Source organism: Panthera tigris, chromosome B2 (assembly GCF_018350195.1).
Source record: "Panthera tigris isolate Pti1 chromosome B2, P.tigris_Pti1_mat1.1, whole genome shotgun sequence".
In the NCBI taxonomy this organism is placed as follows: Eukaryota; Metazoa; Chordata; class Mammalia; order Carnivora; family Felidae; genus Panthera; species Panthera tigris.
In genome coordinates, this window is record NC_056664.1 from 4,058,610 (window position 1) to 4,080,906 (window position 22,297).

The 22,297-nt window shown below is 44.5% G+C and overlaps 1 protein-coding gene and 1 long non-coding RNA gene across 2 annotated transcripts in view; one reads left to right on the plus strand and one right to left on the minus strand.

The window, feature by feature from the left end:
- LOC122238531 overlaps positions 1-22,297 on the minus strand; it is a 70,172-nt gene that overhangs the window by 10,593 nt on the left and 37,282 nt on the right. Inside the window, exon 3 of the long non-coding RNA XR_006217456.1 lies at positions 10,518-10,592. This is a non-coding gene — a long non-coding RNA (uncharacterized LOC122238531). The remainder of the gene's footprint in view (positions 1-10,517; positions 10,593-22,297) is intronic.
- On the plus strand, positions 344-16,167 carry SLC17A3 (solute carrier family 17 member 3). The gene is made up of 12 exons (XM_015540480.2): positions 344-434; positions 5,371-5,582; positions 5,998-6,231; positions 6,317-6,404; positions 9,616-9,702; positions 12,937-13,055; positions 13,182-13,343; positions 14,068-14,197; positions 14,292-14,439; positions 14,730-14,820; positions 15,736-15,872; positions 15,956-16,167. Exons 1-11 carry the CDS (start codon positions 344-346, stop codon positions 15,868-15,870), a joined length of 1,497 nt encoding a protein of 498 aa, XP_015395966.2. The 3' UTR covers positions 15,871-15,872; positions 15,956-16,167.

Consider the following 22,297-nt stretch of genomic DNA (forward strand, 5'->3'; position numbering starts at 1 on the left):
AAACACACAAATCTGCTCCTGGTGACATTTGGCACGTTAGGTAAATCATGAGCCTGGATTTGAACTTGGAAATGCCCAGATCCAAAGCCAGCACTCTTACCCTGGCACACAGGGACCACTCTAGATCCTAATAATAAACAGTTCCTCCCGTTAGGCATGGTGCACCGGTTGTAGGAGGCCTGGAGGGAATAATGATCCTCCCAGGACCCCACCCACATGAAATGGCCTAGCTTTAAATTGTTTGGTGACCACTGTTTATGCGTATCAGAGGAGTCTCTCTTGGCTGACACCTGTGGATTGCATATTGCCCCGATAGGTGAAAAACATCTGGGGAAAGGACACGATGGCCACCATGACGGAATTGAGTCCCACAGCAGGGAAGACTAAATACTCCCAAGATACACGAGTGGATGAGAGTCTCGTTCCCAAGAAAGGTAAACTCAACCTTGACTCCTTGGGTTTAGGATTTGGTAGTGGATTCTTTACGTGCACTGTCATAAGACAAACAAATGAATTCATATAAGTTGTTGAATTCTTTTTAAAAATCAGGTAATATTAATGTGTGCTTTTCAAATATATGAAGGAAATAAATATCACTGTTCGAAAAAAATCTTGCATTTCTGATGATTATTTTTTAATCTTTGTCCGTGTGCATTTACAGTTTTTGATAGTTGCTGCCAAATTTGTATACACCCACTATTGTGTATTCTTCTTGTCGCTGCATAGAATATTGTAAACATAATTGTATTGCTTAATTAGGTATAGTAAGAAAACTTTTAATTTGACCACACACACGTTTCCATATTGCTTTATAATACTCACAACTATTCTTAAGGATGCGTATTAGTGTTTCAGGATGTCCAATAGATGGAGCATTATTTACCTGAAACATCCTCTTGTGGTTGGAAATTTAAGTTAGAGTTTTGTTTTGCTACTAAGCTATCTTTACATATATTATGCCTATGCAAACATTCTTTAACATAGCACTTGTCCGAAGCTGGAATTACTATTTCTTCAGCGTGTATTCCTAAGAAATGAAAATTTTGATGCAAAGGCCGTAAATATTTCCTTTCCACTGGCCACCATAGAGACCTTAGTACTCAATCTGAACTAAGTGAAGCCACATGGAGGATTTTGAGTGGAAAAGGGGGTGATCTAATTTGTGGCATGACTACAACAGTTCATTCGCTATACTGTAAATAGATTGGAGGGGCACCTGGGTGGCTCAGTCGGTTGAGCGTCCAACTTCGGCTCAGGTCATGATCTCGTGGTTCATGAGTTCAAGCCCCGTGTCGGGCTCTGTGCCGACAGCTCCGAGCCTGGAGCCTGCTTCGGATTCGGTGTCTCCCTCTCTCTCTGCCCCTCCCCCAGTTGCTCTCTCTCTCTCTCTCTCTCTCTCTCTCTCTCTCTCAACTAAATTAACATTAAAAAAAACCATAAAATAGATTGGAAGCAGGAAGTCAAGTTAAAGGCTATTGCAAATATCCAAGCAAGAGGTGTTGGTAGCCAGAATCCTCTGGAAACAGCTCTAAACCAAGAGACAGCAATGGCTCTGGTGAGAAGTGGTTGGATTCTGTACACATTTTCAATGTAAAGACAATAGTATGTTCTAGACAGCCTGGATCTAAGGTGCAAAAGAAAGAAATCAAGTGTCTGGAAGGATAGAATTTCCATCATCTGAGTTGGGAAAGAATGTGGGTGGACCAAGCTTGGGAGGGAGAGCTCAGGCACTCAGTTTGATAGATTCAGAATCTATTAAGTTTGATTTTTTGATTAGCTTATCAATTGATTTTTAGTGGAACAAAAAATGACACATCTTAAAATCAATGGCAGCTTTAATTTGACAAAACGCACTGCTACAGTATTATACCTTGACTTTATTTTGATTTAAAATATGAGATATTGTTCCAACTTTATTTTTCCATATATCTAACCAGCTAGCTCAGAATCACCTGTATAATTTAGCTTTCCTCCATGAATTGCCGTAATGTCCTTTACTCACTGTATGATTTTTTTGGATGTTTTTCTATTGTTCCTTAGATTTTCTCTTTTTATTGGTGTCTTATTTTAGCCTTGTAACAAATTTCAATGCTGTGCAATGCAAACATCTTTCAATGTGTGCCCTCTCCTCCAAAAAAATCTTTCATGTAGTCTGTTAATATATATAACGCATCTTTATTATTTGATGCCAACCGTATTTATTTTCTATCCCTGCAAACATATTACCACAAACTTAATGGCCTAAAATGACACACATTTACGATGTCACAACTTCTGTGGGTCAGGGGCTAAGACATACCTTGGTTTAGTTGGTTCTTCTCTACATCTCACAAGGCTGCAACTGAGCAGTTGTCCAGGTTGTGTTCTCATCTGGAGGCTAGACTGGGGAAGATCCCACTTCCAAGATCATTCAGGTTGTTGGGAGAATTCATCCCCTTACAACCGTACAGCTGAAGGTCCTGGTTTGGGCAGGATTTTGGCTAGAGGCCACTGTCTTGTCCTAGAGGCAGCCCATAGTTCCTTACCGTGTGGGCTTCTCCAACTCTTGGAGTCCTTTATCAAGCCCATGAGTAAAGTATCCAGCTTCAGTTTGGAGTCTTATAATGAAAATCATGAGAGTGCATCCCTTCACTTGCTGGCTAGAAGCAGCTCATAAGTCTTGCCCCCATTCAAGTGGAGGGGATTAGACACATTTGTGAACTCATGAGGTGGGAATCATTGGAGCCACCCTAGGCTCTGTTTGTCACATCATGTTAAAAAACAAGTCTCCTGGACTCTGATTAGAGTAGTATCGAATTCTTCCATATAGAACCTTCAAGTTTCAAAAGTCGACGATTTCATAGTGTCAGTGCTCTCTTCCAGCGGCTAAATACTATGCCTATAAGATATTTATTAATTTGCACACACTCACACATACATACAAACTCACACACTCTCATGTAGCTAAGGGTAATCCTTGAAAATATTTCACAGCCAGCATGACGCTGGCACCAATCTATTAGAGTGGATATGGCTGGAATGATTCATCCATTATGGACATAGGACAGAAACAATCTTTAAGGACACATGTAGTAGATTGTAGGAAATACCTATTAGCAAGCAAGCATCAGGCTTAGCCTTTTAAACACATCCTCTACTTAATCTTTCAGCAACCTAACGAGACTGATGTTCAACCCACTCATTTGTGAGCCATTAGTCTCTTGGTTTGCTGATACTGTTTTTCAGTAGCCTTTGGTCTCTAAGATCCCAGGCCATGTGGAGAAATCAGAGAACACAAGAACTCACAAATTATTAGTTGACTTGATTGACATAAGAAGTCACCACCCAGCTTTGAATCAGGAAGGAAAACTTTCACAAAAACATTGTATTTGAGCTTCTCACTCTAATTTGGGTATGTTTTACAGTTTTTTTCCCAAATTCTGCCCCTCCCACCCCATTCACTAAATGAGAAAACAGTATGTCCTTGTGGGGGAAGACTCTTTTGTTATCTCAAGGTACCTCCTTCCTTGAAGTTTTGAGGACTTCTTGAAGACACACAGGGACCTCTTATCCCACACCATGTAAACCCCACAGATGAGTGCACTTGACTTACAGCAAAGGTATTCTCATGGGGTCATCTAGGACAAAATAAAAGCCATCATATACTTGCCCAACAACGGTTAACAGCATAGACACCTGACACATAGCGGGTCTCTCTGTATCTATGTCCTTCTCATCCATAAAATGAGGATAGCCGTGGTAGCGGCTTCAGAGGATTTAGTGAATTAATTCTCAGTCATTATGTTCCATGACCTATCGGAGCCATCTGACGCACCTGCTGACTCCCTCCTCCCTGCAGCCCTTTTCCCCTGGGCTTTCAGGACACCACACTCTCCTAGTTTTCTTCCAAAACCTACTGATCATCCCTTTTCAGTTTCCTTTGTTGGTCTCTCCCCATTCATTTGGCCTTTCTAAACATTGGAACCCCCAGGGTCAGTCCTTGGTTCTCTTCTCTCTGTGTTCTCATTCCCCAACTATCATGGCTTCAGGTATCATGTGTAGATTATTAACTCCCAGTATTATACCTCAACTCCTACCTCTCTTCTAAACTCTAGAGTTGTGTATCCAACAACATTCTCAACACTCAGAGTGCCTAAAAGGGAGCTCTGTTGGTCCAACAATAAGTTGTTGATCCCCACACTCCCCAAACCCCTGCTCTGGCCACACAACTCCCTTCCTCAGTGAACCTCAACTCTACTCTTCTAGTTCCTAGACAAGAACCTCTCTGGTGCCCCTCCCCCACTGGTCTGTAAAACCTAAAGCTTGATTTAGTGTGCCTTTCCCCCACCCCGTGGGTCCATTTGGGATCCGATTACACTTTCCCGCTTCTGCTGCTCCCGCCACAATCCAATGTTCCTCACTTCTCTTCTGCATTATTGCAATAGCCTCTTCCCGGCAACAGCCATCTTCCCCAGAAATACAAAAACAGCCTTGAATGCTGTGCTCATTTCTCTTTCTGCTATTTTTTTCGCTATATTTTTTCATAGTTTGTAGTTGTCAATTTCTCTAATGAGAAAATCTTTCTAGGGGCTTGATTTTATTTTATTTTTTTATTATTTAAAAAAATTTTTTTTTAACGTTTATTTATTTTTCAGACAGAGAGAGACACAGCATGAACGGGGGAGGGGCAGAGAGAGAGGGAAACACAGAATTGGAAGCAGGCTCCAGGCTCCGAGCCATCAGCCCAGAGCCCGACGCGGGGCTCGAACCCGCGGACCGTGAGATCGTGACCTGAGCCGAAGTCGGACGCTTAACCGACTGAGCCACCCAGGCACCCCTAGGGGCTTGATTTTAAACTTTAAATGAAAGCTTGTCCTCAATGACTGGACACATGTGGAGAACAATCATCTACCCCAACGAACAATTCCCTCAGAGTTTAAAAAATTACATTTTCTATATATAACGTGTAATATAGGACATACAATATAAATTATGTAATTTAATTAAATTTAGTTGATTAAATTATGTGACTTAAATAGGTACATATACATATACTTCCTTATATGTATATAAAATGTATATTTTGCCACCCAGGTATTTACTTCCGAGTAATTTCATCAACTATAGAATACAATAACCCAAGAACGGGAGAGACGAAACCATAGGAAGGATAGATGCCTCAGAGCAAGTCAGTCTCTATACAGTCATGGTATGAAAACAACCTTCAGTTCAACTCAGTGATTGCCTCCTTTTGTATCTTTCCTAAAGCCAATAGCAAAGCCATTTAACTCATTAGGTGATGGTCTGTGGTACCTTCCCGTGGTATAACTTGTGAGAAGCAAATGATGGCTTAATAAGGAAAGCACTAATGTCATGTTATGATATTTCCAGTTCTAAGCTTCCGCTCCACTCGCTATGGAATAGCCTTTATGGCACATTTCTGCAATTTTATACTGATGGCACAGTATGCTGCCATCAACATCAGCATGGTGGCCATGGTCAACGGCACAAACCATCAGTCCCAGTTTAATGGCTCCACCGAGAGTCTGCCTCTTGATGCACTTGGTGGCTCAAATGATGCACCAAACAGTCTTCCAGCAGAGGTAAGCAATACGAGATTTAAGCTGTGTTCTTGTTTGTGCTGTTTGTTTAGAGCTTGTATGTTAAAAAGTTTTATTTGGGGGGGACACCCGGGTGGCTCAGTCAGTTAAGCGTCCGATTCCTGAGATTTTGGCTCAGGTCATGATCTCACGGTTCGTGAGTTCGAGCTCTGCATTGGGCCCCACGTTGACAACACAGAGGCTGTTTGGGATTCCCTCTCTCTCTCTCTCTCTCCCTCTCTCTCTGCCCCACCCCTGCTCGTGCTCTCTCTCTCTCTCAAAATAAATGAACACTTAAGAGAAGTTTTACTTGGCGAAATAGTGATTTGAAAGCAAGTGAGAGATATAAAGAGGTGTCTTCAGTAATGTAAGAACCTTCCTGTAAACGGCTTACTACAGCATTCTCTGTTTCTTCAAGGCCCCTGTGTATGACTGGAGCCCTCAAATCCAAGGCATCATTTTTGGTTCCGTCAACTACGGCATGATGCTGACAACGGCTCCCAGCGGGTACCTGGCTGGAAGAATAGGAACAAAGCGTGTGGTTGGCGTTTCTTTGGTTGTATCCTCCCTTCTCATTATCTTCACCCCGCTGGCGGCTGACCTGGGGCTAGCCTTCCTCATTGCAACTCGAATAGTCCAGGGCCTAGCCCAGGTATCCAGACAGTTTGCGAATATGAAATGGATATGAATTTCTACATGGCACCACATACCAACAGCTCTAACTGTTTTGACTTCAGGGCTCGATACTTGGGGGCCAGCACGCGCTTTGGGAGAGATGGGGTCCTCCATGTGAACGAAGCCGCCTCTGCACCCTCGCTCTATCAGGTAGAAACACATAACCGAAATGAGCCCACTCAATCCAACATTCTAACTCTGGGGTACGTGAGAATTTCTCTGTTGAATGTGTTTTTCTTTTTTCCTCAGCGGTGACCAAATATTTATAAATTAAGGAGATGGATCCTTTGTGCCATGACTTTTAGTTATTTTTTTTTTTTAATTTTTTAAATGTTTATTTTTCGGAGAGAGAGAGAGACAGACAAAGTGCGAGTGGGGGAGGGGCAGAGAGGGAGGGAGACACAGAATCCGAAGCAGGCTCCAGGCTCCAAGCTGTCGACACAGAGCCCGACGCGAGGCTCGAGCTCATGAACCCTGAGATCGTGACCTGAGCCCAAGTCGGACGCTCAATCGACTGAACCACCCAGGTGCCCCGCTTTCTGTTATTTTTCCCCAAGTTGTCATTTATAACACGGCTTTGCTTGTAATGACTTTTCCTATGTGTAAAAAATATATTCTTGCATATTTAAATTGATCATCCTTTTCTTTTATGGCTTCTGGATTTTGAGTCATAGATGGACAAGTTACAAAAGCATCCACCCACGTTTTTCCTTGAACTTGCCTGATTTCGTTTTCATACCTAAATTTCTAATACACTGGGAGTCTATATTGGTATTCTATGTATGAGGCACAGATCTAACTTAATCTTCTTTGGCAGAGTTCTCAGTTGTTCTGATCATGATTTGCCTGGACAGTGTATCTGGAATGAATATTCTAAAAATACTGGGGAAGAATGAAAAACAGAAAGAATAAGGCTAACAACCAGGAGACTGATGAAGTAGTTTCTGGATAAGAAAACTGGGGTAACTCCCCAGCTAACTTACGGATCACGAGGGAGTCAGGGACTCTTCAAGCCCAGAAAACAAGACACACATACACACACACACGCTGACTGATCTCACCCCCCTCTGGACCCTCTAGAGCCCTTTACAACCCTGGAGAAGTATTTTCTGTCACCAGAGCTCATATCCACTGATAGGGGAATAGTCCACTAATTTGGACTATGAGGAAACTCACATCCGTCATCGCAGCTGACTAATGGGGCTTCTCAAGGATTGAGATTGACCCCCTCCCCCCACAAAACCTCAAACATCTTAAAGAAAACAAGAGCACAAAAGAGAGAGACCAAACTCAAAAACCGTGAGAACAAATCCAAATGAAGAAGAAATTAAAAGAAACTTTTACATGATTAACCAATACCACGGGAGAGATCTAAGGGACCATGTATCATGACGTTTATTTAAAAAGAAAAAACCGTCAGAACGGCGAGCATCCAAAAGACAAGAAATAATAAGGGTTGGTGAGGATGTGGAGAAAAGAGAATCTCTGTGTCCTATTTGTAGGAATGGAAACTGGTGCAGCGACCGTGGAAAACAGGAGAGAGCTTCCTCAAAAAGCTAAAAATAAAAGTACCAAACCACCCAATAACTGCACATCTGAGTATTTACCCAAGGGAAATGAAAACACCAGTGCAAAAGACATATGCACTCCTGGGTTTACTGCAGCATCGTTTACAATAGCCAAGATAGGAAAGCAGCCCAGATGTCCACCAACAGATGGATGGATGAAGAAGATACGGTGTGTTGACATAATGGAATATTGTTTGGTCACCAAAAAGAACGAAATCTTGCCATTTGCAACATGAATGAACCCAAAAAGGCTGTTTCTCTAAGTCCTGTAAGTCAGACAGAGAAAGACAGTATCGTGCAGTCTCACTTATACGCGGCATCTAAAAGCACCACCAAATAACAATAACAACAGGAAAGAGAAACGGACTCATAAATATAGAGAACCAACCAGTGGTTTCCAGCGGTTGGGTGGGGGTGGGAGATAGGCCAAATAGGGGAGGGAGATTAAGAGATACAAAGTTCCAGGTATAAAATAAATAAGTCAAGGGAATGAAAAGTACGGCCTAGGGAACATACTCGATAATGTTGTACCAATTTAGCATGGGGATAGACGGTGACTATGCTTACTGTGGCATTTTGTAATGTGTGTAATTTTCAAATCACTATGTGGTACACCTGCAACTAGTATCAACCATGCTTCAATTAAAAATTTAAAGAAAGTAATTAAAAAAACCAGGCTGCTATAAGAATAGTCGTTGGTAACGAAGAGTATAATCGCTAACATTTTTAACTGCCATGAGTGGTCTGGATACCTAAATGAAGGGAGACGGCCTTCCGTGGAAAGCATGGAAGGAAGGTTTAAAATCTCGGAAGGAAGACAGTGACCTTGTGGAAGTGGCTGCTCCCTCCCTCTCGTTTCCTGCTCGCACACTTTTCTCTGGTTCCCGCACGTCTCCGATTGAATATGCCCGTGAACAGCTAGAGTCTTGTGTTTGTGATTATTGCCTACTTAGTATTATGTGTGTGCTGCTCTTTCCACCTTTTTCTACCTACATTCCAAGACAAACATGTCATTCTTAGTGAATTACTTATCGTTGATGAACACGGCTTATGCATCCTCTCTCTCTCTAGAAAATAAATAAACCTTAAAAAACAAGAAAAACTGAGTGGAAAACTAAATAAGTAGATAACAAATAAAAGGAACAAACAAACAAATAAAAACTCACGCATCTGTGATTTGACAAGTTGATGTTAACCTGGAAAATAAAAACACGTAAGAGCCTAGTTCTGGAAAAGTTGTTGGAAGGAAGGGTGCCCTGCTATGCATGAGAATGCTCTGTGAAGCCAGGGAGATCAAAAGTGTTATCAGCACCGTAACAGACCAATCTAGCTTTCTGCCTGCATGTCGCTTAAATGCCTTTACAAAGAGGTAAGTGTGTGTGTGTAGATACATATTATATATGTTTGCAGGGAGGAAAGCTATGCAACCATATATCACATAACAGGTAATGGTTAACATTAGAGACCAGAGTGGGAACGGACGGGGGTGGCACGTCGCGGGACTCTGCTTCGTGATAATTTACTTTCTCAATAAGCACATGTCACATGACTTGTGTAATTAAAAATTAAAATAACACGGGAGGAAGAAGCATGGCTGTTGTCTGCAATGCTATTAGGGAACTGCCAGAAAAATGGGCCCTCAGGAGAACTAAGTGATAAATCTGAAGTTCACGTATTCCGATATGCTAGTCTGGTTATGGTTGGTGACACCACGTTAACATATCATCCGTCATCCTGTCGGTGTCTATCCAGTGGCGGTCCACAGCCCCACAGGTTACTCTGTCTCTTTGCAGGAATGATGCTGGGAACCTTCACCATCATCCTCCTGGGTGGCATCATCAGCCAAACCCTCGGGTGGCCTTTTGTCTTCTATATCTTTGGTAAGCAGCTCTCTCCCCATTCCAGGGTTTCGTATTCAGGGCGAGTGTCCAAGGATCAGTCTGCGATGCTATCGATCTGCCATAAAGCATCATTAGCACGCAGTGGTTGGGCATGCGCAAACCACCCCCCCCCCCCGCCTCCCCCTGCCCGGTTCCGGCTGCAGGTGACAGGCTTGCAGAGCAGTGGTCTGGGACAGATGAAAGAAAGACGCGCAGAGAGCAAGCCACCGCTGTGGGTTTTCTCTCCCATCAAGTGCATCAGGACAGGGGCCTGGGTTGGGTGCAAGTTTCCAAAAGGAGAGAAAACACTAAACACCAACAAGGCGAAGGCGAGGAGGGACCACAACCTGGAGGTCTAGGGCAGGGCGCAAGAAGAGGGAACCCAGCAGAAACAGAACTGAGGAGACAAATCTAAAAGCCGGGAGAGTGTGAGGCAGGAAAGAGCACCCAATAAAGGCAACGACATACAGAGGAAACCCGGTTATTTGCGGGGCACGTGCGTGAAGACATCATCTGAGCCCGTGGTGGGGAAAATCCCTGGAAAAGATTAAAGAACAGAATCGAGGACTTGCAAAGAATCGGAGACAGAGTCTGTTTCCACAAGACAGACTGAAAACACTGACAATTCAGAGGCAGTTGGGCAGAATGGCCACCGCCTTCTTTCTCCAGCGGCTCCAGAGGAAGCGCTGCGGGGCCCTTTGACAAATGACGACGCAAGACCTAAAAGGATCGAACTATTTCTCTGCAAGCTAACTGTAGCGCAGACAAAAAGCTCAAAAATCTGGTAGAGGAAGACAAAGACACTCAGCACCCACCTCGGTGCCATCCACGATGTCTGGTTCCCATCGCAGATTACCAGGCGTGGCAACATAAAAGCAGGAAAACACAACCTGTAAGAAGAAGAGTAAAAAGATCAATCAAAACGGACGCAGAACTGGCACCGAGGTTAGAATAATGGGTGAAGGGTGGCCAAAGTCAATGAAAACTACACACTCACAGACCCAAGAACAATGGGTCTCAAGCACAGGCGACATGAAGAAAACGACACCAAGTTATAGGTAACCGGATGGCTGAAAGCCAGTGATAAAGATGAAAATTTTAAAAGCAGTGAAAGCTAAATACATATCACACACAGAACAACAGAGACAGTGAAGAGGGTAGCCTTCCTGTCGGAAGCAACGCAAGGAGGAAGGCAGTGAAATAAAAGTTTTCACGTCCCGCAAGGAAAACAAACAAAGAAACAAACCGTCAACATAGAATTCTGGGGGGGAAAATGTCAAAAACGGACAAAATAAGGACATTTTTCGCCACACCAAAGTTGAGAGACTAAGAAATTTAAATTAAAAATAGCAGTACCGTTTTCAATAGCTTGGGCAAGTACGTAACATAGGAATAAATCCGACAAAAGGTGGGAAAGACCGATGCCCTGAAAACTGTGCTCATGAAAATAACAGGATTCTAGAAGAGCCAAATAATTTTGCAAATGAGTTACAAAGTTGGAGGACTCACACTGCCCGATGTTAAGACACAGAAGATTACGCCATCGGGACACGGCAGTGTTGGCATATTGGCAGAAAATAAATCAGCGGAGCACAGTCCCAAACAGACGCACACATAAAAGGTAAGTTGATTTTTGGCAAAGATGCAAAGGGAATCCAATGGAGAAAGGAATAGGCTTTTCAACAAGATGTCGCTCAAAAACTGGATACTTTGGTCCAGTCTTATACCCTACACAAAAACAAACTCAAAATAAATCCTGGACCTAATTTTAAAATCTGAAGTTATTATCCTTCCAGAAGAAAGCCTATGAGAAAACCCTTGCTCTCTAGTTAGGCAAAGATTTCTTAGACGTGACACCAAAGGCTTGATCCGTAAAATTACAAACTGATAGGCTGGATTTCATCAGAGTAAAAACTTGTCTTTACGAGCCGTTATTAGGATAATAAAGACAGGGAAAAAATACTTGCAAAACACGTATGTAATGAAGACTTTTATCCAGAATGTGTAAATAATTCTCAACATTCAATTATAAGAAAACAGAACAAAAAATGGTTTAGCAGTGGCAAAGACGCTTCAGAGAGGGAAAGTAAACACATGGAAAGGTGTTCAACATCTTTCGTCATGAGGGGAATGCAATTAAGAATGAGAGAACCTCTGAACACCTGTTACAATGGCTCACTGTGACACAGTTAAGAAATGTGGATGTGGTCTCTGTCCCCAGGTTCCGACCCAGAGCTCCTAAAACCCCTGTAATTGCCTGAGTGTTATGAACATCTTTTGTCCTAACGAGACAGCTCTTGGTGGACCCGAGACAGCTTCACGATGAGGGCTGGGCACCAGAAAGAACAAACCCCGATTAGAAGCTTGGAAGTTTCAGCCTCCATCCTCCAGGAGGGAAGGAGGCTGCAGGATGAGTTAATAATCTATTATGCCTACGTGATGTCACCTCCCTAAAGATCCCTGAACCGTGGGATCTTCCAGATCGGTGAACACCTCCATGTGCTGGGAGGGTGGCGTATCCCAGCTCCACAGGGGCTCCTGTGCTCAGAACCCCTTCCAGACCTTGCCCTGTGTACCTGTTTGTCTGGCTGTTCATCTGCAGCCTGTACAATATCCTTTGTAACAAACTGGCAGACTTAAGTAAATGTAAGTAAATGCTTCCTTGACTTTGGTGAGATGTTCCAGCAAATTATCAAAACTGAGAGGGGGTTGTAGGAACCCCCCCTTTGCAGTCAAGTCAGAAGCGTGCGTAACCCGGGGACCCACTGCTTGTGACTGGCATCTGCAGTGGGGGGCAGCCTTGTGGGACTGAGCCCTCCCCCTGCAGTGTCTGTGCCAACTACCAGTAGTTAGCGTCAAAGGTGAGCCAAGCTGGCGTCCGTGGAGAACTTGGAGGGTTGCTTAATGCGAAAACCTACACGTTTACCGTCGAAAGCGCTGAAAGGGACAGCTTTCCTTCGATAATATTAAAAAGGTTGAGAAAACCAAGTCCTAGGGTCTGTGATTTCCATACATATGAATAATCAAGAGATGTAAAAAAAAAAAAAAAAAAAAAGAGGGTTCTAGAAAGTTGTGATATTTGTGCGCTCTTTTTTTTTTTTTTGAGACTTGCAAAGGGGATATTATGAGCAAGGGCTTGTCCCAGGACTTGCGCTCGAAAATGTGCCAACATAAAAGAAATTTCCACAGAAAGCAGAAACCGGCATGGTAACCAATTTTATCCTCTGCTTACAGGAGGCACTGGCTTTGTCTACTGCCTTCTCTGGTTTGTTCTGGTGTATGATGACCCCGTCTCTCACCCATGGATAAGCGTCACAGAAAGGGAGTATATCGTATCTTCCTTGGCCCAACAGGTACACGTAAGGGCTGCGACCATCTGCAGAGAGCTCGCGTCGGCCTCTGCATTTCGAGGGGGTGACGAAGCTCACGCGTGGGCCCGGCCCAGATCTTACCGTCCTAACCAGTACGCTTGTTTCCAGGTCAGCCCTCATAAGCAGCCTCTTCCGTTCAAGGCCATGCTCAGGTCTCTACCCCTGTATGCCATTTGTCTGTGCAGTTTCAGCCATCAGTGGATGATCACCATACTGATTGTATACATGCCAACTTACATCAGCTCGGTGTTCAACATTAATATCAGAGACGTGAGTGCCTTTCCCTCTGGGCCTTTCTCCAGCGCGCATGACTCACCAATCACTTCGTCTTCACAAATGGTTCCATCCAGGAAAGTGTATCCTCTACTACCTACCACGAAATGATCTAATATTTAACACTCACGCTGGTAGCTTCTCTAAGGACATGACTGAAAAGGCTCCTGATGTTGTTAAGAAAGTAGGATTTCAGGGGCGCCTGAGTGGCTTCGTCGGTTGAGCATCTGACTTCAGCTCAGGTCATGATCTTGCCGTTGGTGGGTTCAAGTCCCCCCTCGGGCTGATGGCTCGGAGCCTGGAGCCTGCTTCGGATTCTGTGTCTCCCTCTCTCTCTGCCCCCCGCCCTGGCCATGCTATGCTCTCTCTCTCTCTCTCTTAAAAATAAAATAAGCATTAAAAAAAAAAAAAAGAAATGAGAAAGAAAGAATGGCCTTAGGGGCGCCTGGGTGTCTTAGTCGGTTGAGCATCTGACTTCAGCTCAGGTCATGATCTCACAGTTGGGTGAGTTCGAGCCCCGCATCTGGCTGTCTGCTGTCAGCCTGTCAGCACGGAGCCCAGAACCTGCTTTGGATCCTCTGTCTCTCTCTCTCTCTCTGCTCCTCCCCCGCTCTCAGGGTTGTCTTCGGGGTTGTCAGTATGATTATCAGTGGTTTCTCAAAAAAAGGTGTGGGCTCACCACCCCTATTATGATGATTTACTCACATCTTTTCCCCCTCAGAATGGGTTCCTGTCTGCCTTTCCTTTTATCATTTCCTGGGTCACTGGTATCCTGGGAGGCCAACTGGCAGATTTCCTCCTGACCAAGAATTTTAGGCTCGTTACCGTGAGGAAAATTGCCACATTTCTTGGTAAGAACAGGGCTTGAGGGTCAGATGATTCACAAAACATACAAATACAACAGCCAAAGGTGTATCTCATTGTTTGTCTGTTCCTCATTCCTAGGAAATTTCCCCTCTTCAGTGCTCCTCGTGGCTCTGTCCTACCTCACCCCTGACTACGTCACCACAATGACTCTCCTTGTAGTCTCATGTGGGTTAACCCCCTTCTGTCAGTCAGGGATCTATATCAACGCCTTAGACATTGCTCCGAGGTAGGATGGTCATCTCCACTCTTATATTTCACCTATTCTGAAAAAGACTTAGCCCGAAGCTTTCTGGGAGCCCCAAACTTTGGGACAGAATAAATCACAGGCAAGGACCACAGATGGACCTGTGGCCATTTTTTTCAGGGATGTGGGGAGAGGGGGGTTATTGATTCGTCTCAGTGCCTCTCACTGAACGTACACAGTGCAAGTCCTTTCTGATGTAATTACACGAGCGAGGCTGAAGGATACCGTGAAGCATCTCTGGATCTAGCCTGGAACATTCCTGTCACCCACAGGCATTCCAGTTTTCTCATGGGAGCCTCAAGGGAATTCGGATACACAGCAGCTATCCTGGCATCCACCATCAGCGGGTTTCTCCTCAGTCAGGTAGGGTGTTCGGGTCAAGGACTCTGAAGATGCTCTGCCAAATCCATTCGTAAAGTTAGTAGCGTCCCTAAAGCATGTGCTCGCGTCGTAGAAAATAAAAGCAAACTGTGGGTAACTTTGTCATGAGGTCAACCTGGCAGAGAAAAATGTAGAACGATTCCTTTCGTGACCTCAGTCTTTCCTTGTTCTGAAGCCAAAGAAGTGATGATCCCCTGGCAACATTCAGTCTTTGAAACTGAAATCACACAGCCGTACCGATGTCGTGAGATGGTAAATTCCATGCCCCGATGCAACTTGCCACGTCTTTGGCAGCGCGGTGAAATTTTCATTTGCATAACCATCCCAAAGCAGACAGTAAAAGCAGATGTGCTGACGTGTCTCGTACACGCAGGCATGATTGTAGGTATTTCATACGCAGTAATCGCATTTAATTATTGATGCCCATGCCCATTATGAGAATGGTATACTGTGATCCTCACTTCCTGATGATAAAGCTGAAAATCTGATAGAACAAGTCTTTCCGCTGAGAGGATGCAGAGTCAGAATTCTTCCTTCTTAGACCCGTCTAGCTCCAGAGCCTGCAGTGTTTCCCCCACGCCACAGCAACACAAGAAGAAAACACTCTTAGCGTACTTGGCGTGTCATGATTTGCACACAAGAGAAAACGCATGGCACTTCGATAAATAGTGACAAGCGCAGTTCTGTAGGTTAATTGTAAAGGTCCCCAAATCCCATTTATTAGGAATATTCTAAATGCACTCTGAAATTCTTTCTTTCCAACCATCAAGCCTCTTGCAGGAAATGAACGTCTACGTGGAGAGCCATTAGCAAATATGGTCTTCTAAACTATAAATATGGGCTCGTAGCAAAAAAAGGATGAAGGAGGAAACTTTACTGGAGGTTTTGTGTCCTCAGGATCCCGAATTCGGATGGAGGAATGTCTTTCTGTTGTTGTTTGCCATTAACCTATCAGGATTGATCTTCTACCTTATATTTGGAGATGCAGTTGTCCAAGACTGGGCTAAGGACAGGAAACTCACTCGTTTATGAAGGTAAAGGACAGTGGTTTCATCTATGCATTTAACTAGAGGAACACTATTGAAATTTTTAATTCGACGTCCTTTTTCTTCCTTAGTTATCTCACCTCGGTAGGATGGAAAGTCACTGGGCACCTCTCTTCACAAAGGAGAAGCCTTCGGTGATGCGAAGACCAGGGGAGAGAACCTTGTTTGCTGCCATTCTTTTCACATCTGAGATCGGTTCTTTATGTCGCTAAGATTTCCTCCGGGGGAAAATATCCAATGAGTGAAAATTCAAATAAAGTGATAGCCACGAACAAAGTTGTCATCTTCATGGAATTCCCGGTGGATTTAGAAGAACTGTTGTATCAGAGCTAACTGGCCAGACTCACAGTTTCTGGATCTCAAAACAGGAATCGGTGTTTTGAGGCTCTGAATCTGAGGACGTAACCTCACGAGGACAATAGTTTTTCCTATTCGTAAAAGGGAGTATTAATTTGTATTTGTTAGATCGGATACGGTCCACACGCCCCTGCCTTTGTGTGTTCCACTCTTCGCCCGGCTTAGGCCCCGGCAAGCTGACCTGTTTTGTATCCACACTCCCGAGTCCACTGGCCTCTGCTGGATTTTCAATGCAGGCTGAAGAGTGAGGACAGGGAGTATCTCTGTCTCTACGGTCCCTCCTGTGGGGTCTGCCGGTGGCTGACGCTTCCTCTACTGTTCAGAGCACCTGACTGGCAGGACTTCCACACATTCTGGTTGCTTCTCTCTTCTCCTGTGCCTTCAGGCTTTTTTTTTTTTTTTTTTTTGCCTTCACTCCATTCTCAATCCTGTGTAAACTGTCTCTTTTAACACCGTCTTCGAATTACCTACCTGGTGTGAGTCTGCATGTTTTCCTTCCGGGAACCAGCCAAGTCAGTGGTTCCATCATGTATAAAGTTCACAGCATGAAATGGACCAACATGTTTGTAAAATGGTAATTTATAGGTATCAGTGGGTTAGAGCACGTGCAGAGGGGCCAGGGCCATTTTCTCAGTTGCTCCCCGTGGTGATCTTCACTGTGTAGACAGGACGGCCAGCAAGTCATTTCATACAGAGGTGACGTGATGGTCACAGTTCTGAATGAAAAGCCACGGCAAGAGGATAGAGGTCAAATCTGAATAAATCCAAAAACAATTACTGAGATCTTGCTCCAGTGTCGAATCTAGGCCCTTGAGGTCGGAGAGTCATGATTCTCCAGTCCAGTGTGGAGGACAGACATAATGGCTGCCAGGGCATGGTCTTAGGCACATGGCAGAGGAACGTACCGTCCGTTAGGGGAGACTACGTGAATGGTTACGATCCCATGTGGAAAAGCATGGTGGGGGAGGAGGGAATTCCTTCTGCAAGGAATTCCTGAGCTAAATAGGGAGTTTTATGGTAAGATTCCCCACATTGGAGCCCCACTTGTACAAAAGCAGGGGAACAAGAAACAGGATGGATTCTGGGGTGCCTGGGTGACCCAGTCAGTGGAGGGCCCGACGACTGATTTTGGCTCAGGTCACGAGCTCACGGTTCGTCAGATCGAGCCCCCGTCGGGCTTTGTGCTGACAGCATGGAGCCTGCTTGGGATTCTCTGACTCCCTCTCTCTCTGCCCCTGCCCCACCCATGTTCTTGTGTGCTTGCTTTCTCTCCCTCAAAGTAAATAAACCTAAAAAAAACACAAAAAACAACAGGACGGATTCTGAAAGGAATCATGCATGATCAGTTGGGAAAGAACAGAAGAGGAGCTTGGGGAGGGGGGTATGACCAGTGCATAAAGGTCATGTTTGCCACCTTAGGGAGCTTGAGGGGTATCCCACAAAGCAAGAGTGACAGGCACAGATTTTCTCTCTGGATAGAACACTCTGGCCCAATTCCAGAACCGGGGAAGTCTATTAAATGACTGTCTGCGGTGTGGTCCGCATAGCAGTGATGAGGACTGAACCAGGGTGGGAAGAGCTGGGGTGGAGAAGAGAGACACTAAGGAGTCGGGGTCTCTAACCTGAGAGACTGCACAGACAGGGTCCGAACACCTGGCCGGAGACTGCAAGAAGAGGAATCCTTTTGAGAGGGAAGATAACGAATTGACTTTGGGACACGTTAGTGGTGATAACGGGATAATCAAGCGGGCATGTGGATTCGTTTCCTGGGGCCGCCATTATGAAGTGCCACCAACCGGGTGGCTGAAAAGCCATAATTTCTTGTCTCACAGATAGAGAAGTCTGAATATGTCGGCGAAGTCCATTCTGTCCGCGCGTTGAGGGAGAATCGGTCCCGTGACTCTCTCTCCTGGTAGCCTCCGGAATTCCTCAGCTTGAAGATGGCCGTCTCCCTGCATCTTCGTATCTTCTTCCTCTGCACATGTCTGTCTCTGTCAAAATATGTCCTTCTAATAAGGATGTCCCGTGCTAATGACAAGCTCTTCGTGTTGTCACCATGAGTACTAAAGGGACAGGACGATTGTACTGAAGCCCCAGAGGTTCTGAGGCTTGTGCCATGCCTTTGTTGAGCCTTCAGGGTAGGCACTGAACAAGTATACAGGTACATTACAATAAAACAAAAAAGTAATTATATTTATTAGGAATCAAGATGTTCAACGTAAGAGAAAAAGTCAAGAGCGTCAAATCAGAGGTTCTAAAAAATCCCTCAAACATTTCATTTGAATTGGAAATAACACACAGAGTTTGTAACTGAAAAAAAACAACAACTTTTGAAGTTCTTCCACTGAAAAGACCTAAAAGCCATGGGACCTAGGAGCAATGAATACTCAATGCTTAGAGTGTGGTCTCTGGATGCTTTTTCCTACTGAAGGGAACCCGCATTCCATGAGAAAGCCCAGGTCTGAGAACAGGAAATACGCTAGAGGAGCTTGGAATGTGCGTGTGTGTATGTGTGTGTGTGTGTGTTAGAAAACAAGAACACTATCCCAGACAACGAGGTCAGGTCTTAAGGACAATAGAGACCGGCCTGAATAGCTTCCTACTGGCCAAAGAAGAGACCATTTAAGCATCAAAAAATAGGGACTCAGCAGATTGAAACACATCCAAGAAAACCCAGAGGTCATAATTTTCCTTGGTTAGCTTTGCTAAGGCACTAAAGTATTACTCTACAACTTTATAAAGTATCTTGGCTTTCCTATGAAATCTGTACTTCAGGGTAGCCAAATATTAGACTAGGCAAATTTCTTATTTTGTAGAAAATTCCAGCTCCTACCTAAAGAAGGCATGATAGAATTCGAAAGATCACCATTTTGCAACTTGTAATAAAATAACAGATCTTTTACTGATTCAGCATTTACCAACAACGGGCAAAGGCCATAGGCTGAGAACTTCCAATCAAGCTGAGAATATCTGAACCCACTGAGCAATCTTATGTCACTCAAAGTGAGACAGGCCGCCACCGTGGAAGTCTCCGGCACCCCATGAGTTCTTCTTGTCCTGGATCTAAGCAAGCCTCTCCATATGCGAGCAGTTTTCGGGCTCTAAGGGATAAAGAAATTTATCAAACGACACTAAAAGGAAGGAATTAGCCAAATCAGTTGTGAAAGTCACTCTGCAAATGGCCTTGTTTTGTTACGACTGTTGTTGTTGTTTTTAAGTAACAGCAAATATAAAGTGAAGGAAGGAACGGTCACAAAATTAAGGAGAGGTGAGAGTCATAACACTTAAGTGCCACAGGCAGATCTTGTTTGGAGCCTCATTTAAATAAATTGAGTGTAAAAGGACAACTCTGAAGCAACTGGGAACATTTTCATAACGACTAGCTCTCGGATGGTATTAAGGGATTACTGTTTTTTAGAAGCGCTTATCAGCATGCTAGTTATGTTTTTTTTTTTTTTTAAAGCACTAATGAGCTATATATCCATGCTGTACTTTTTATGGGAGAAATAACATAATATCTGAGGTTTACTTTAAAATACTCCAGAAAACAGGGGCGCCTGCGTGGCTCAGTCGGTTGAGCGTCCGACTTCGGCTCAGGTCATGATCTCGCGGTCCGTGGGTTCGAGCCCCGCGTCGGGCTCGGTGCTGACGGCTCAGAGCCTGGAGCCCGCTTCAGATTCTGTGTCTCCCTCTCTCTCTGCCCCTCCCCCTTCATGCTCTGTCTCTGTCTCAAAAACAAATAAATATTAAAATACTACAGAAAACAAACATTGGAGATATGTCTATATGTATCTCCAGTGGCCAAACGTTGATAATTACTGATTAATGGGCACGTGGTTATATTAGACTGTTCTACTTTTCTTGCACGTTTGAAAATTCCAATATAATGTTACATCTAAAAACTTAATAAGAAAAGCACAGAACCCAAATGTAGAACGCAGCAGTGATTTGAAAGCATATCACAGAGCAACAGAAAGCTTTGGAGCCAACACACAGAAGGATAGTCCCCTCCGGGTAATCAGTAACTGGAAGCAGAGACGTTGATACTAAGTGGGAACGTTGTTTACTTAAAACATGGACATTGAACAACTGGTGATCTGGGGCTTTTAACCACTAAATGGTCAGAAAATGCCAGAAACCACCAGCCTTGCCCTCAAACCGTACAAACCAGAATCTGGAATTCTCACAAGGAAAAAAATCCAGCTGAATGTATACGACATCAAAGTCTCCTGGGCAAGCAAGTTAAAGTTTTTGTCACTTCCCGGGGCGCCGGGGTGGCTCAGTTGGTCAAGCGTCCAACTTCGGCTCAGGTCGTGATCCCACGGTTCATGGTTTAAGCCCTGTGTCAAATTCGGTGCTGACAGCTCAGAGCCTGAAGTCTGCTTCGGATTTTGTGTCTCCCTCTCTCTGCCCCTTCCCGGCTCAAGCTCTGTCTCTCTCTCTCAAAGATAAATCATCATAAAAAAAAGTCTTCAGCATTTCTTTAGAGAGAAAATAACTGATTCAATCTGTAGTGTCTGCTAAGTGCCAAACATGTATTAGGCACTTTATAAGCATTCTCACACATCTTTAAAAAAAAAAAAAAATCTTACGTATGTAAGAAACTATCGTCCAAAATCCCCGATTTAAGAGCTCAGATGTTCCTATCTGATCAGTAGGTTGCCTTCACCGAACTCCAAGGTAAAAGCACTCTCAAGTATACCTACGGAGAGGTGGCGGAACCAGGAGAATTTGCTCATTGCAGAAGCCATGGGGAAATCACTCCCTTTGCAGGATATACTTTAATAAAATGCATCTCTCTCTGAGTAGCTTGAATGTCAGACAGATGTGGCCTTTGCAAAAGGGAGGGAAGGGGAGGGAAGCAAGACAGAGAGAAGGGAAAAAAAAGGGAAAAAGGAAGGCAGGCTGGCAAAAAGTTAACGGGGCATTTATGGGGCATAAAAAGCCACAGCATTCCTGTAGGAGTGGTACTGTGTATCCAGATCCAACCTCAAGAGAAAACATCTGTCCTACGAGCACTGACTACCAGGCTGGTTCTCTCCCTCCTGGCAGGAGACTAGCGATGCTGTCTACTACGGTCATGAATTTGATGGCGGATTTCCAGGACGTTTCTAGTCCACTGGAAGATTCTAACAGTCATACTCCTCCCCTGAAGACTCAAGGAAAGGTAAAAGTTAAAGATTAAGCTTTTAACTTTGACATAACGAGGTCGTCATGAGGATTCGGTGAAGGATTAGTGGGGCTAAAATCGGTAAATCCAGAAATTCAGTACTTTTGAAAAGTTCAAAGTCATCCAAGGGAAGAAGGAATTGCTTTTCTGTCCTGAATCAGGTCAGTCTCACTCTTATATTGCTACTCACTAAATGCAATTAACAGTTCCCCAGAGTGATGGTTGAGGGGGTGGGGGGGGGGGCTTCTCCGTTAAAGATCCTATCAGTTTAGCAAGCTGGGGAAATTTGGGGGCAAGATCTATTTCCACAGATTTTTCCCAAGGGAAAGTAAAAAGAACCTATTTCTAGGGATTAAGGGGAGGAGAGCAGTTGTGTGGACAGACAAGGAAAGAGAAGCCACGTGTTGTGCACTGCGTGGCGTTGTGTGAGTGGTGTGGGGGTGTCTGTGGTGCGTACGGTGGAAACTATGCAGAAGTATGTTTGCGATGTCTGTGCTGGAGTTTGTATGTGTGGGCTGAGATGCGTTCGTAAGTGGGCGCAGAGCACGTGTGTGCTTGTACAGGATGCGTGTGGCACGTGGGTGTGTCTGTGCGTGTGTGTATTTTGAAATAAACAGCAGCCACGCAGACAGTTCGGCAAATGATAATGCTGGTGGACCAGCTGTTTACTCACAAATACTTTGCAAATCCAACCTCAGGAATTTGTCTTTCAAGCATCCGGTCATCTAAGGGGATGGGGCCGAACGTCAAAGTTGTAGACGAGCCCAGGACCAGCGTCTGCGGACGGTTAAGGGCAGACAGAGCAGGAGCGGCCGGTCTGTCCAAGGGGAAAGTCCTGTGCGGAATGATCCGCCTGCCTGTGAGAAGGAGAAATTAACCCACAGAG